Source organism: Diadema setosum, chromosome 3, assembly GCF_964275005.1.
Source record: "Diadema setosum chromosome 3, eeDiaSeto1, whole genome shotgun sequence".
NCBI lineage: Eukaryota > Metazoa > Echinodermata > Echinoidea > Diadematoida > Diadematidae > Diadema > Diadema setosum.
Genome location: NC_092687.1, coordinates 44,735,730 through 44,752,250, shown reverse-complemented (window position 1 = coordinate 44,752,250; position 16,521 = coordinate 44,735,730). Strand labels below are relative to the sequence as shown.

General features: G+C 37.2%; 1 protein-coding gene across 1 annotated transcript; it reads left to right on the top strand.

Annotated features, from left to right (window-relative positions):
* Nucleotides 1–5,772: 5,772 nt before the first annotated feature.
* On the top strand, nt 5,773–9,480 carry LOC140226594 (uncharacterized). The gene is made up of 5 exons (XM_072307047.1): nt 5,773–6,061; nt 6,408–6,695; nt 7,373–7,651; nt 7,991–8,290; nt 9,344–9,480. Exons 1-5 carry the CDS (start codon nt 5,773–5,775, stop codon nt 9,478–9,480), a joined length of 1,293 nt encoding a protein of 430 aa, XP_072163148.1.
* The last annotated feature ends 7,041 nt before the right edge of the window (nt 9,481–16,521 follow it).

Below are 16,521 nucleotides of genomic sequence, written 5' to 3'. Positions count from 1 at the left end.
CAGTAAGTTTATTTCACTAATCTACAGAACTTATCGATTCGTAGGCAGACAGAAAAACACCCCATGCTATACTGTCAGTTGACAAGGTACATAGGATAAAAAGGTGTCGTTTCTCAACTATGTTTAGTAGGACTGATCGTGTTTATGCCTATTTAAAGTGCCTTTATTTTTCTTTTTAGGGGATTTAAATATCTAGTATTACATGTCACTCTTCATAGTAAATGACTTTCCTGACGGTGTTTGCATGTTGTAACGTTTTCTTTTTCTATAAAGCACAATATTATCAATGCCATATTCAATCAAAATCCATCCTCAGGTTTAATTCTAGTACATTTCTTATGCATACACTTTACAAATGAAGAGTTTGTTTACAAAAACCGATAAGTCCATATTTGCCAAATGGAGATATTTGCGATTAAAGGCCAAGAAAAATAAAGAGAATAATAAGAAATGTTTTGCTTCGTTAGACCATAACTTCAAAAATGTACCTTTATATGTAGTGACCAATTACTAATTATATCATTTAAAAGGTATTTTTTGTACTCTATGACAGAGATCTTACTTCAAAATTGGACTTATCGGTTTTTGCAAACAAACTCTTCAAATTATATCTTATTAAAATTTTGCAAAGAATGCACATAGAACAGCTTGAATCACAAATTATATTACAAAGTTCATGTAGGGCCTATAAATGAATTGAATGAAAAAAAAATATATACTCTGCAAGGATAACAAAAAAAGGTGATATGATGACCTTCAATGCGTGTTAAAAACTATAACGACAGCCAGAATCAATAGCAAATAATAACTTTTGACTCGATTGTTCACTTTTCCTCAAACCTTCATGAATATGTTCTACTAATATTGCTACTCTCTCTCTCAATTCGCGTTCGTATTTGGGTTTTGGATTCCTTTGAAATAACGGGAAATGTGTGTCATAGGACAGACGAAGATGACGAGATAAATCCGTCCTTTTATTTGTAGGAATTTGGGGGAAAAATCCTTAAGAGATATTTCAGGTAGCCAAATAGCTGTTGTAGCCGAATAAACGGTGGGTTTAAAGCTTGGGAAATTTCATCATTATTATTATTATAATTATATTTTTAGATTTCATATTATTTGAACCACACGTGGACTCAAAGTATTTTGACTCAGGCACGGACTTGGACAAGACTAGAATGTTTGACCTACTAAGACACAATTCGACTGATGACATGCATTATATCACCGAAGATGATTAAATCTCAATAACGACATACTGGGTGGGGCGGGAGAGGAGACCTATCCTTCAAAATATTCAAATATAAGCGAAACAGAAACGTATAAAAAGCAATATGTTTTATACATATATATATATATATATATATATATATATATATATATTTATATATATGTACATATATATCCATGTACTTTTTTTATACGTTTCTGTTTCGCTTGACATGCAATGAGAAAAGTTGTAGAGAAAAACCAAAGTGTTGCTCTATTATTGAGTTATGAAAATTCTCCATTACTTTTTAACTACTACGATTATGTTTGACGATAATTCTTAAAGCGGGGTTCCCACTATCGTACGATCTATTACGAACGCCACGATTGGACATTCGTAAGTAATTGTGGAAGTTTCGTTGAACTCGTCTGAGATTTCACATTTGGATACGAGGTTATGCGAGTCAATGCGTGTTGCTTCGCTTGGATGCGATATGTCACGATTGGTCTATTTCAAGCAATACGATCTGTCACAATCTGGTCTCCCGTTCAAATACGATAAATCCGATAAAATTGTCCCGATTGAGTACATGATTGGTTCCGATCTACCATTATCATAACGATCATGATCCCCGATTTGGTGCGTTCAGCTACGTTCTGATACGTTCCAATACGATTACCGCGAACCAATGCGGGCTGTTGAGATAAGATACGATATCTTTCACGATCGGGATCAAAAGCGACCTCATTTCAAGGTGCGATTGGACCCGAATGGGAATATTATAGTTCGGCTTACGATGGATTTCATTGTTCCCTTAACTTCTGCAGAGTGATTAGGCCTACTATCCACAACCAATGATGATGGCAAAGGTTGACAGGTTGAGGATGATGAGAACGTGACCTTTGCAGTAATGCGAATGACCATTACGTTATCATCAGATAGAGAGCATCACCTATAACTCTATTATAGGCCAACCACAACCTCAACCACGGCAATAGTCACTTTTCAAAAGTCACAAAAGTTACTTTGTGGGGTATGTGAAACATTCTGCTTCTGGCGGATGTTTCAATGGTATTGTTATTTTATATTTCATTGTGCCACCCCTCCCTCATTCAACCTCGCCGAATACAAAATATATATATACGATTTGCGAGTAAACTGAGGGCAAGTGTGCAAAATAAGCAGAAGGAAAGTGAAAATGTTGAACCCGATCAGCACGATTAAGAAGCACGATAAGATAAGATTTGATGCGTTCTGATACGATCCAAGACAATCTGATGCGATGATTACGATCAAAAATTAATCGTGTTCATCGTAGAAAAATTTTGAACCGTCCCAAAATTTTCTACGATTAACGCGATTGCCACGATTGACCTCAAGATCTGATACAATCTAATACGATCTGATAAGATCACCACGATTGCTTCACGATTAAGACCACGATTGCTTCACGATTAAGACCACGATTTCATTTTCAAGTAGGCTATATCTTGTCGAATCAGACTGCGATCTATAACTAGAGGATGTTAATGTTTCAAGGGTCTTCCTTTGCGGTAATCAAGTAACAATATTTTTGAAATTTCAAAATAATTACTCGTTAAATAATTATTCTGGTTCCTCTCTCTCTATCTCTCTCTCTCTTTCTCTCTCTCTCTCTCTCTCTCTCTCTCTCTCTCTTAGAAACCGCCAAGGTAGATACGTACACCGTTCGTAGCGAGCTGACATTGATCCCTACCGTAGCTGACCATGGGGGCGTCCTACAGTGCAGCCTTCTCAGCAGTGAACAATCAAGAACGCTACAAGTTCAACGTAAGTTCTCTTAAGGCTATAAATTTTAGTATTGGAAAATATTGGATCATAAATCAAATTTTTTGGAATAATGTCATTCGTGGGATATTCAGGGTTGTAATTTAGATTACTTTATGATACTAATTTAATAATGGTTGTAGAAAGACAAGCTATCAAGTTTAAGAATTTAGATCAAGAGAAAACCTTGAGAATTCTGTAGATCACAGTAAGGAGTACGGAGTAAAACACACGCGCACAAAAATGCCAAAATTGAAACCTGGACGGAAACCTGGTATGCCCCTTTCCCAAGATGAGGATAAGAATGCCTGCCTTAGCGGCCTAAATTCAAGTTTCTCTTTTGTGCTATAATGCCCCCCACCCCATGGGTTTCATAAAAAGATCAGAGTTTATTATATCAGCAATTGTTCTCTGTCTGTTTGAAAAATGCATGTATCACAGTATTATACTTTTTTCTGATTTAGTTTACGCTTGCTCTGCTATAAAACTGGTATGAACATGCAGGGCCGGCGCAGTGTTTTCAAAAGTGTGAGGCCCACTTCCGGGTTTGATGAGCTAACAAGCAAAAAAAAAAAAAGGCTCATCTCTTCTTCCCGTCCACTTCCGGGTTTCTTCAGCTGACAAGCAAAAAAAAAAAGTCTTCAGAGAGAAAACATAACCTTACCGCCGCCATACTTCAAGATCCTTATCTATTTCAATTTTAGTGCCACTTACGTACTTCAGGGTTAAAAAAAAAAAAGTGCGGGGGCCCATAGTGATGACACCTTAAGTATTCCTTTGTATGGTGCACAAAAAGTGTAGGGGCCCGAGCCCCCATGGCCCCCACGGCTGCGCCGGCCATGACATGTAGGTGTTAGCGATCAAGGCTGAGGTAAGTAGATTTCTGTGTTTGCGGACCCCAATCATTAATATTCAGGTGCCTGATTTTGTGTAGAACTAGAAAGTCTGAAAGCCCATCAGCGTACGCTCTATTCATACCTCGCACCCAATCGATATTTCCATTATTCAAAAGCACATGCAGTTGACCTTTGTGAGGGATAGTGCTTGACTGCTTTCGCACAGGTGGATTACCAACCTGTCCGTTCTCTTTCGACTGGCAAAAAGAATCTCGTTTCCTGGCATTAAAGGCACTCAGAGAATTACAGAAGGAAAGGGTTAACGTCATGGCACATTTCCTTTTAATCGTTATCAATTTTTATGATAACTTTTTTGTTATTTTAGCAAGTTTAGCAGTTTACATCAAAGTGGAGTCATTCTTGTTACCCGATCACTAATACCGGGTATGTCCGCCCCTGACATGTGTCAGGGGCTGCCGACTTCGTGGCATGTTGTCAACTAGCGTGTCGACGCACAATATTCCATTCTTCCTTCCGTATAGCGTCGACCATTTCTTGCAAATTTTCAGGAATAACATTTTTTTTTTTTTGATGGCTTGGCCTATGGCTTCCATGCAAGCTCGATAGGGTTCATATTCGGCAATACTGACATAACTACTGCCCACGTCGTATTCCTCAAAAAGTACCCTTCTCTACCCTTATGCTGTCTTAGTTTGCAGGCACAAACTTTTTTCGGTTGTAAAGGAGTCTGTGAAAAAAAAAAAAAAAAAAAAAAAACGCTACATGCACCACTGGCACTGTCCGCTAGGGCGTGCACTGTAGCTGCTGTACAGTGGAGGAATTATACATGAAAACACCCTGGAAAAATGTTTTGGCACAGACTCTTTAACGACCAACAAGGGTTTGTGTTTGCAATCTATTGCTGTCTGGCATTGTGGTTAAGCAGTGATGAATTGTGTCTATTCCCTTGCATGTGGAAGGCAGTCATTTTGGGACTCCCAGATATCCCGGTGCGCGACGGTGTTGACTTTTCCTTCCATAACCACCAGTACCGTTTTTGATGGTTTGTTTAATTATTTTTGTTTGTTTGGGGGATTTTTGTCACAGTGATGAATGGTGGCCCATATCGTCACTGAGCCGCCATCACCTTCATTCGTCTCGTTGATGCAGTCATGACGAAGTTTCTCCGCAGGTAATTCTTACAAACCCTTCGTAGACAGAAACCGATGAACTTGGTAACCATGTTGGAGCAGTCTCCGACTAACGGTTGCCATGATGTCTCTTTCATAAGCAACGAAGATGATTTGTGGGCATATTACAGTTTCTTCTTCTGAGATTTAATACAGTTGTAGTTTGCGGTCATCCCATCGCGTGGCTTAGATTGGATGTCCTGATGGTTTTCTTAGCCACACTATCCGAACCATACATTGGCGTTTCAGGATCTTACAGATTGTACTCTGTGATGTCCTGAGGATAATTCATTCTCGATATAATTTTGTTTGAAGCCTTCCTGCCGCAGTGCTGCCGCTCTCTCGCGTACTTTACATAACGTAGACAGGAATAGCCAAGGGATCACATCTACCGATTTTCATTGCAAAAGATTCAAAGAGCTCAAAACACCTGCCTCAACGAGACGGAATTCTCCATGTAAAGGATTTCATAGTCTCGAACAAACGAAATTAATACGTAAGACACATTTCCACAATGTTAGGACATTCCCTGTATAATTGGGACAGGATACATAATTACTCATCTACTTTTCTGTTTGTGTAGACTATAGCAAATACTAACAGAAACGTTTGAATTAAGTCTAAAATATTTAATTCAATGTTTATGACCAACAGTGTATAAAATTAGATAGTATAACCTTAGGTAGACTTTAATCAGCAGTGACCAGACTAGCTGTCTGCCTTTGTTATCATGACAGATGCCCCCGGGGATAATATCATCCTCATCCAGATCCGCCATCTCCAGGATGAACACGAAACCAATGATCTTAACATCACGTGTCACGTCAACCCATGTGACCAACCATTTCCACCAATCGGGACATACGAGATCTCAATCGATGACGTCATTCAGTCATCTTCAAGCTCCCCCACCGTGACCCTTGACCCTCTTCCCAGTGGATGCGTAGAAATCTCCTGCACCGGTGATAATGAGATCGGTAGGACGACCACCACACAGACGTACTGTACGAAAAGCTGCGGTAAGCGAACATTTGCAATTTTTAATCCTTCTATGATATTAAGCATCAAGTACCTATCAGACTCCAAAGCCATCCGAGATTTTGTAATACCTGATAGGGTCACTACATGAAGTAAGCTTTGGCTTAGGAACACTTGTAATTTGATGACGTTCATAACCACTATTGGGAGATTTGGAACTATTATCAATGTTACTGTTCTAACTGCCATTACAAGGACTTCCAATAAAACCAGCATAGACTAGTTGGATAATTTTGTTTTTATTGCTAGTGTCACTCTTCTGACTACCTATGGAGCGTATTTAGTTATAACATTGTAACTGCACGTTTTCACTTTCATTTTCACTAGAAACCAGTGGCGATCCTCCAGCAGCTGATATATTGTCGATCAAGACTTCGGAGTTTCTGGACAAAGACCGTCAGATGAATCTGCTAATCCTGTGCAGAGCGAACCTAAGCGACCAGTCGTACCCGTACCTCCATTCGTATTCTATTGGAGTTGATGGGACCATGCTGTCCAACGCGAGCTGGACTTCTGCCGTCTTGAGACCACGCCCAAACAGGTGTATTAATGTCACGTGTTCCGCATCTAATGGCGTCGGAATTACTTCCACATTGGCAAAGCACTGTCCGAGGGGTGAGCAATAGGAAATCAAAAAGTACCTCTCTCCCATCGTCTCCACGGCATTGATTAATAGAATTTTATTATTTCCTCTGTAGAAATCCTTTGCGGGACACGTTATTGTAAATTTTGGAAATCATTTGCAATGGTCTGGAGTAATTCGGGACTTTAGGGATTGGTGGGAAAAGCTGAAAATGTCTAATATTTGCCATTCATGAAGTTTAATTTCTGTCCAGTAATATGGACTTTCCCCCTTTCATTAATGTTAATGTATTACAAACAACCAAACAATGTTTGTAATTGGAGAAGTCTTCCTTTCACAACAAAATAGGTAACAGTATTTCATTATTCTGCTTTAATGCTTTACCAGAAGTAAGAATCGTTTGACGTATACATAGCTATGGATCCAGCCCTAGAGAAACTTTACATGGTCATTAATACTTACTTAAGGAGACGGTACATGTCTCCTTGATTAAGTAATTATGTCTTTTGTAACTTTATTAAGTCCTTTCCAATTGCCTGCTTTGTCGCTGGCATTGTTTAGTGCACATTTCCAACACATTGTGTCCGTAAAGCCGGATTTATGTACATGTATATGTTTAAGACAATACATTATGTTATAAGGCCTCCGCAACTTTTGTGAACTTTTTTTTTTGTACTACATCCCATGTACATCTCTTTCCATTCCTCAGACCCACCTGCGCCTAACATCATTTCTATCAAGGTAGAAGAAGACAAGGATGAGTGGGGAACGAATCTCAGTATCTCATGTCACGTAGATCCGATCGACCAACCGTTTCCACCGATCGGTGTCTTCGAAATCACCGCTGATGGAGACATTTTGTCAAGAACAAACGCATCTGCAACGAACATGGAAGGTCAACCCAACCGGTGTATCGATATATCGTGTACCGGTATCAATCAATTCGGGGAGACGGTTTCTACGCGGAACTACTGCCCACTGAGAACAGGTAGATTTCTTATAGCTTCTGATAATAATAATGATAATAGAAAGGATGATATATGATATTTCTTATTTGACTGAGAGTTCATGATGAAATGCTTTTATATATTTCGACTTTTTGGTTTCTTTGTTATGTTTTGCTTAGGCAAGTTTTATAGGCTTGTTATGGGTGGAGATAAGACAACTAATGGGAAAACAAATGGCTTGTTTAATATCATATATTCTTTTAAGTGAGATTATTTTATGGATATAATATCATGTCCTTTTTTTGTTTTGACTGAACTTGTCGAGAATAGGTTTGTTCTGCTTTTGGATGAAGACAAATACATTGTATTTGCTCTCATAGGTCAAGCGCCCCCAGTGAGGAACATCCTCTCCATCGAGACCCAGGAGATCAAGGCGGAAGGAAGCCAGGTCATTCTCATTATCACGTGTCACATCAGTCTTCAAGACCAGCCGTTCCCACACCTTCACACTTACACCATCGGAGTCGACAACACCACGATCTCCTCGTCCAGCTGCGCCTCGGCTGTCATCAGACCACGTCCAGGCAACAGGTGCATCAATGTCACGTGCACTGGGACTAACGGGATTGGTTGGACCTACACAAGTGCTGAACACTGTCCAACTTTGGGCTCGGATAAAGGTATTAAAGTCAGCGCGAGATACTCCGATGATGATTCAAAGTTCTAGTTCCAAGTTTGAAATTATTTTCATTAACATCAAATAAACAGAGAAAATTATATGCAATGCTTAAAGGTAGGGGATACCTTTTACAGACCTCCCAAAATGCAGCAAAACATTAAATATGAACCTCAGGGGACTTGTTTAGGCCACTGCTGAGAAATTTTGAAGTTAGCAGTTATCTACAATTTGAATAATGCACAAAACTCAACTACTCAATAGTTCTGTGTGTCAGCCACACTTAAGCCTTTTTGTTGCAGTCTTCTGTATTTTTTATCTATAAACACAAATCTAAAAGTATAAGAGCTGATGTAATAACATATAGAGTGTGTGGCAAGAATGTATATAGAAATGTTTGTAAGTTTTGATGAACTTTCTTAACAAAATATACATGATGGACACACATGCAGTGCATGGGTCTGCAAAGGTAGCCTAGTAATGTACTGGAATTTACGGTGAGCCCCGAAAAAAATTCAATTCAAAATCTAACGGTCAATAAAAATGTACTAAATGTTACCTTCCACTTTCAATACTTTATGGGAGTTTCTGAAATGATACTCTCTTCAACATACCACTGTATTTATACAACTCTTCATTTGAGGCATGCAAATGGGATTCCCTACCTTTAAAGCAGAACACATTTGTAATGATATTGCAAAATACGTAAAGAAGTCATGGAGTGTTTTCATAAACTCTAAATCTATCAAATCAATTTGACTCGATTTTGTAAGACATGTTCTAAGAGTTAAATTCACTTGAAAGCAGGAATCAGTGTGTGTGTGTGTTTGTTTGTCAGTTGTAGTTAACTCCAAAGAAACACTCAAAGACGGTGTTAAACCTATACATTATTGCATCCTGTAGGTGATACGACCAGTTGTTTGTAAGTGGACAAGAAATCTGGGGTCTTACAGTCTGGACGCAGAGTGAATTTTCCCCTATAACGTCTTTGTAGTTCTTTTTCCGTTCTGTCGAAGTAATTTTCATTCACTTAATATCTGGTCCTGCCTTACTACAGGCCCAATTGCTGGTCTTCGTCGAGGATTTCTTCAGCAGCCGTCGACCACGTACGCCCTGCTCGTCGCCGTGTTCTTCCTGTCGTCATTGACCTGTGCGACAGTAATAGTCAAGAGGAGAGAGACCACTGTATTTTGAAAATTAAACGCCTTGTTATGTACATTCCAAACTTTTTTTTTATTGCTTCCGCTGAATGAAGCTGAACTTTTGTCTTCAACATGGCTTTCTTAATCATTACAGGGATAACCATGTTTTGTTTTTTTTTTGTCTTTGATAGGATACTTTTTAGTTTTGCTTCATGTTCTTTCTTAAACAGTACATCTGCGTCTTGTTTTAATCCTTCTTATTATCAAACCACAGATATTCATTTCATTTAAACAGGACGTATCAATTGCTATATTGCAAATGTATAGATTTCATGTGATTTTCTTGTTTTCATAAATATGTAACATTGTGACTTGCTTTAACAGTTTTAGGTTGAACGCTTTAAATTTTATAAAATGATGATAATAAACTCTCATAAAGCGCTTATTCTACTTAAAAAGATAATCATGACGTTGTGAAAAAAAAAACTATGTTATCTTCTTTCTTTACGTAATTAGGCCTACCTTTTCATCACTCATGCCAAGTGCTGGTTTAAAACTATCATGATATTCATCTTTTCGTATCATTTTTGATATATGAATTTGGCACTTGTTTAGAATAAGAAAAAGTAGGATTTCTCAATTTTTCGTATTGCTACTTGTTTTTCCAATGCTTCTGAATAAAAAAAGAACAAAAAAAAAAACAACAACAACAACCCTATTACCAAAAGTATTTATTCATAATGCTTAAACCGCTTTTTATTTTTTATTATTTTTTTTCGGACCTCTCTCATATTACATTTCATAACATTGATATTTGAAAGTCATGTCATACACACCTAATACCTATTGGTAATAGCAATTTTCACTGCATTGTTGATGAGTGAACGAGCTACAGTTAAGTTAATACTAAGATGTTATTTTGCTTAATTACTGCATGACCTCAGCTTCGTTTACTAGCTGATAAACTGAATCATTTAACGTGGATCTATTTCATTTGACTGTGCGAAGCATGTTACCCAGTAAAGTTTGAGAATGATTCATTTTAACTCTCATCTGATTGCATTAATGTGTTTTTATATTGCCAGGAATTTCTCACATTGGTTCGTTTGTGTGTGTGTTTGTGGGTGTGTGTGTGTGGGTGTGTTTACAATATCATAACAAACTGATGACATACATGTATTACCTATTATACTCATGTGGAAGAGAGAGAGAGAGAGAGAGGTTATAATGATAAGTGCAATTCTATATTGTTTAAAACCTTTGTCACAATTTTCGTATTTACTATTCGCAATCAAATGGCATATTTGTGTCCGAAATTTTTTTCGACAATTACAGTTTTGGAGGTTTCAACATTTTATATATATTTTATATACCTTTTCGTCACCTCTTATAGAATAGTTCGCCCTGTTGGTCATGGGGAAACAAACGAATTATTGATTTTGAAAAGACTAAAATGTGTTTATTCATCTCCTTTATCTACACTGCCTTAAGAATCTAGTCAGTATTTCATACTTGAAAATATGTTAATGTGCAAAGATACATCGACGCACACTCACGAATGCAGATTACAGTGGTTGCATATTCAAGTGGCTGCATGTGAAAGTTGATTCATGTAGCTCTGTAAACCTCTATCGTGTCTCGCTGTGTATCTGGTATCGTGTGCATTTAATGGAAAAGTACAATGAGTTTATTCACGTCAAGGAATCTTAGGATGACAAAAGTCAACAAAAACCGGTAATATGACAAGCAGTGGAAACAAGAGCAGTGATACATGAGATGGTACAGCGACAAAGCATTATGTCAATAGAAAGTGAGAAATAGTGTGGGATTTTAGATACTACATGACCAAGGACTAATAGGCAGTGACTTGTTCACGATCATGACTTTACTCGTCCATTTTCACAATCGAGGCATTAATTGTCCTTTGATATCATCGCCAAATTTTAACTGTATCCGTTTATGACTCTTTCTCCTTAATTTTTTTTTCTCATCTTCCTTCAGGAATTGAATAAAATGACTCTTGTTATTTTTTTTTTTAGATAAACCTAGTACAATAGAGAGTTGGGCGCCTCATTCTGAGTTCGAATAAAAATTTGCCCCATGAATCAATCTATATTGAACAGCCTATAATGTTTTGTCCTTTTATTCTTCTTCAGATCAGCACATTTTGTAGTAACTCTCATTTGTGCTTGCTAACTGTAACGTTCTAATGCTTTTCAAAAGTTGGTTTGTAAATTCCTTAAAACTTGCAGATGCCAAAGAACTGTATTTCTATTTGAAAATATATATATATATATATATATATATATATATAACTGATTCATTTTCATGTTTCTGTTTTCATATCAGTAGAAACACTGATCGGTGTTACATGGTTTTCAATCCTGATACCTTTCAATAGCTTATTAAGAAACGTCTTGCAGTTGAAACAAGCAAAACACTGGAAACGCCGATTACTCCAAAAAAGAATATCAATTAAAAATGGCTTGAATTTTTTTCCTGAACTTCGAAGACAAACTATATTCATTTCACTCAATGCAAGAAATTTTTTTTCTCGAATTTGCAGTAAAGCAGGAATTTATTGATATATTTATGGTGTTCTTATAATGCTTGAAAGTATATTTTAGACATGTGATCTGAGTGTGATACAGAGAAGGATTTGAAATCTAAATCAGAAAGTCTCCACTAAAGTGTGAGATGAAGCAATCGTGAAATGAAAATTCATGAATGAAGGAAAGGAATCAAGAGCCAATTAAAAAATGCTGTCAGTTTGGGAAGCAGGAAACTGAATGGCCCATCACGCTACGCGGATGAATCTTGTGGATCTCTTCTTGTGAAATGTCTCTGCATATACACGTACCTTCCAGTGACTCGATAAAAACCAGACATTTCAATTCATCATTCATAGTGACGAACTGGATTTGATACAAACTTCGGGGTAAAGCACACGTAAAGAGGTTTATTTCAGGAAATTGGCGAATCTTACGACTTGTCACCATTATTTTCAACTTCTCCCAATTTTTCAGAGAGATGAGTAAGAGTAGGTGTGAGAAAAGAAATGAACCAATGCAGAGTTTTTTTCCCTTAAAAATATTCAAATTAAGCGTTTTATCCACTTGTCGTAAAAGGATTTAAATCGAATAAAGCGATTTTGAATTTAAAGGCTTTTTTTATTGCCCCACTTATGCAGATTCCTGATGTTATTAAATCAATATTATTGTTTGAATGATTGATTGATTTTGTCCATTTTATCTTCCAGGTTTTTGACAACATACAGGAATTTTCTCACAATGATTGACAGCCGAGTGTTGGTGCAGGTCGGGCTTCTTCTCATATACATTCATCTCGTTGGTAAGCAGAGCAATCGTTTAAGACTTGGCTTATTTCCCTTTCATCATCATTACACACTTTTGGTCGTTTTGATACGTGTTCCTGTGGACAACTACAAAGTCTGAATAAGCAGGATGGAAAGATCTGCTGCAACTTGATGATCTTAACATTTAGCAGATAGTTGAGATCGGGCATGTAGGTAGTCAAATTCACGAACATATGGATTATCTTTTATTTATTATGAACATTTTGATGTATATCATACTTATCATTGTGTCGATTGCATTATTGATTTCATCTTTAAATTTCATTTATCAATATACCCATATGAAATCGAAGGAGAAACGTAATGCTAATGACGTTATATACTGTTTACCTCGTGCAATATTTTGATCGTGAGTAATGGATCCATTTAGGCAGACATACCAGACATTATTTTGTCCTCCTTTTGTCAAGTTTGATTTTATCAAGATCTGTCAGTCGATCTTCTTACATTCCCTTCGCAGTGGGAATGACGTTGAACCTCGAGGTACCCTCGCCTCTACGGGCAGGCCGTGAAGTCACCGCGGTTTGCACAGGATATGATGTCTCAGGCTCGGCTGTACCAACATGGTATTTGAATGGCGTCCAAATTACAGATGGCTTCAGCACCACAAGCGAAGTCTTTGTGGAAAATAAAGTACAACCTACATGCGGCATTAGATAGAATGGTAAATTTGAGGCAATGGTCTTTGAAATCTGTAATTTTTAAGACTCTAAAATGGACTCTGGAACAATTTGATGGCGTAGTTTATTCGAACAGCATTTTCGAAGGAGCATGAAAATTATGACTTATAGGCTCAGATTTTGATGCAAATTTCTGCTTCTTGCTTCCGTGTAATCACATCGTGGCATAATGTCATGACAGAAAGTAGACGTCATGTAAGAGCTGGCCTGATATGATCCGTTTTATAGCACGAAAAATATTACACACACACACACACACATATATATATATATATATATATATATATATATATATATATACAATATATATATATATATATATACAATATATATATATATATATATATATATATATATATATTTATATGCAACATATTCTCTCCATTGATGAATAATGAAAGCATCAAACAGTCAATACACTAACATGAAGGAGACAAGTGACGCATTCTTCGATATACAGAGACAAAATGCATTTAAACTGCAATTTTTCCTGCTTTTTACTCAATATTGTATTCTAGGGATATAATCTCCCTCTAATTTCAAGAGAAACACATATTTTTGAAAGATAAATTACAATATCTCCATCTAAGGCAAAGACACAGAACGCCTCACAAATTGAATCTGCTACCCCGGACGGAAGTCACCTTTCACCTAGTACGATACCCTCAATGGGAACGCTCACATTTATTCCGCAGATAGTACATTCATTCCATGAAGTATGATTCTACAAGACGAAGAAATACATCGTCTACCCACACACAGCTGTAGGCAGCGAAGATTTGACAGATTGTAGGAGAAAATGAGTGTACTTTTCGTCTTCCATACATCAGAGCCGAGAAGAGTGAAAGGGAAGAAAGTTTACAGACTCTCAGTGGACACTCTAATTTGTGTGTAGATGTAGGGAGGACATGAAAATAAAAGAAAAACTACTTATAAACACAATCTAGGAAGAAAATATACTAGAAACATGTAAGAAACCCTACCATACTCTCATGATTATGTTACTGCTTACAAATTGGAAATTATTGTCGAAATATATTAGAAAAATTACCTCTTAGATCACGCCTCAATGATGACAAGGCTACCCATATTCTGAGATGAATTCAATACGCAGGTTCATCGGATGTGAACTTTGACCGATATCAAGAGAGCGAAAGAAAACGATCTGATTCTTAATCTTCAGAAATAATTTCTTCAGTGGGCTCATACGGCAACCTGTCCCTAAAGAATCAGTCTTCAGAACCTTGCAGCCTATTTTGCCATTCTCATATTCATAAACATGCTAAATCTGCTTCTTTTGAGCATGGTAGTAAATACTTCCAAGAACGACATTAGGCAGGTTATGAAGCTTCCATACCGGACCCTTTATGCTTTTAGACTGACCGGAAAAAATATTCAAAGAAATAGGAAAACACAAACAAGTCTATACCGGAATTGTCTTGACTGTAGACTAGTATGAGACGTGGAAACTTAACTTGTAAGACTAACAAAAAGCTGAATCAAATGGTAGTCCTTAGTGTCAGTAAACGTGCATTTTCTGCCCATCGCTCATAAAGGTTACAATTAACATTCTTGTACCAGGACATTCGCGTAATTTTGAGGTCACAAATGAGTACTGCTGAATCCGCATCATTTGAAATACGCGAGCCAGCAACGGCATCGATGTAATACCAATCGTGTATAATATAGGTAACCAATTGCAAGAGTAATAAATGTTTCCATTTTCGAAATAAACATAGCCATAAATATTTTTGTCTCATGGACGGCAAAAGGGAAAAGCATTGGAGTTTGAAAGCGGAAATGAACTTTCACCAACAAGCCTGACTAGTCAGAGAAACAGGCTTTTAAACACCCTTCTAGATTAAAATTGCATTCATTTACAATAGGCGTCTAGTGTCTGAATACTTGTTCATCTTACCTGCCTTGATATAAGTCCAACAGGTGTGTAGTTCGGGCTTGATAAGTGACTTTGTTATCCCCTGCGATGTAATGTGCTTTGAGAGTGATGTGTTGCATGATATAACGTCCCCACTACCCCAGAGGTAGAAGGACCGCATTATTATTAATTTTGCTTAATTGTACAGTCTGATGTCTTCTTTGTATAAAAATTACACTGAACATGAAACTGACATATACACTCTAAAAACACAAATGTTAAATTAGCATTTAAAAGGGCCGAGGAGTGACAACATTTCGAAAGTGTTGGTTTTCCTGCTAGATTCAACATTTAAAATGTTATTTTAAAAGTTGGATGCAACACTTCAAAAAATGCTGTCACTCCTCGGCCCTTTTAAATGTTGATTCAACATTTGCGTTTTTAGAGTGTATTGACTGTGTTAGCAATGGAAGTTCATAAAACAACTGCCATGAATGAATCGTCTTTTGAGGTTTATTTTCCGCAACTTCAATCGTTAGGTGTTTCATGTTTGATCATTCATCTCACGCCGTTCTAAAAAAAAAGCTTTCCAAAACGAAGCGATTATAAGCATTGATGATGATATTTGGCTCTAGGAAAAGCACTATGAAAGATTTGCTGATCACTAGCTGACTTTCCCCGAACAGGTTTGAAATCCTGACCGACGGAAGTGACAGTCCATCTTCATAACGAGTTCATGTTAATGATATGACGTTATTGTTCAGCATTGCTTCTGTTTCAGTGAATTAGTAATGAGGATAAATCCCGAATTTTTTACTTTATCTTTACTCTTTAACAAATCTCCATTCAATTTCAATCTGAAACTGATGCCTGAAGGAATAGATCACCAGCAAAACCTACTGACAAAGGCAGACCAAGTCCAAGAATACATCGGCCACACTACTTTGCAGATGTGGCACTGGAATTAGTACATGTCCCGGCTATGAGGGTGAGTACATGCAGCTTGATATCTTGACAACGTTCCAAAACACACACACCAAACAGTTAGGGCGAAATGAAGCAGTGTGTTCAGCAATATCGTTGGGGAGAATTTACCGACAATTTTTATCCTTTAAATGACATTTCTGCACTAATATATTTATTTGGTGTTGTTCTTAACAT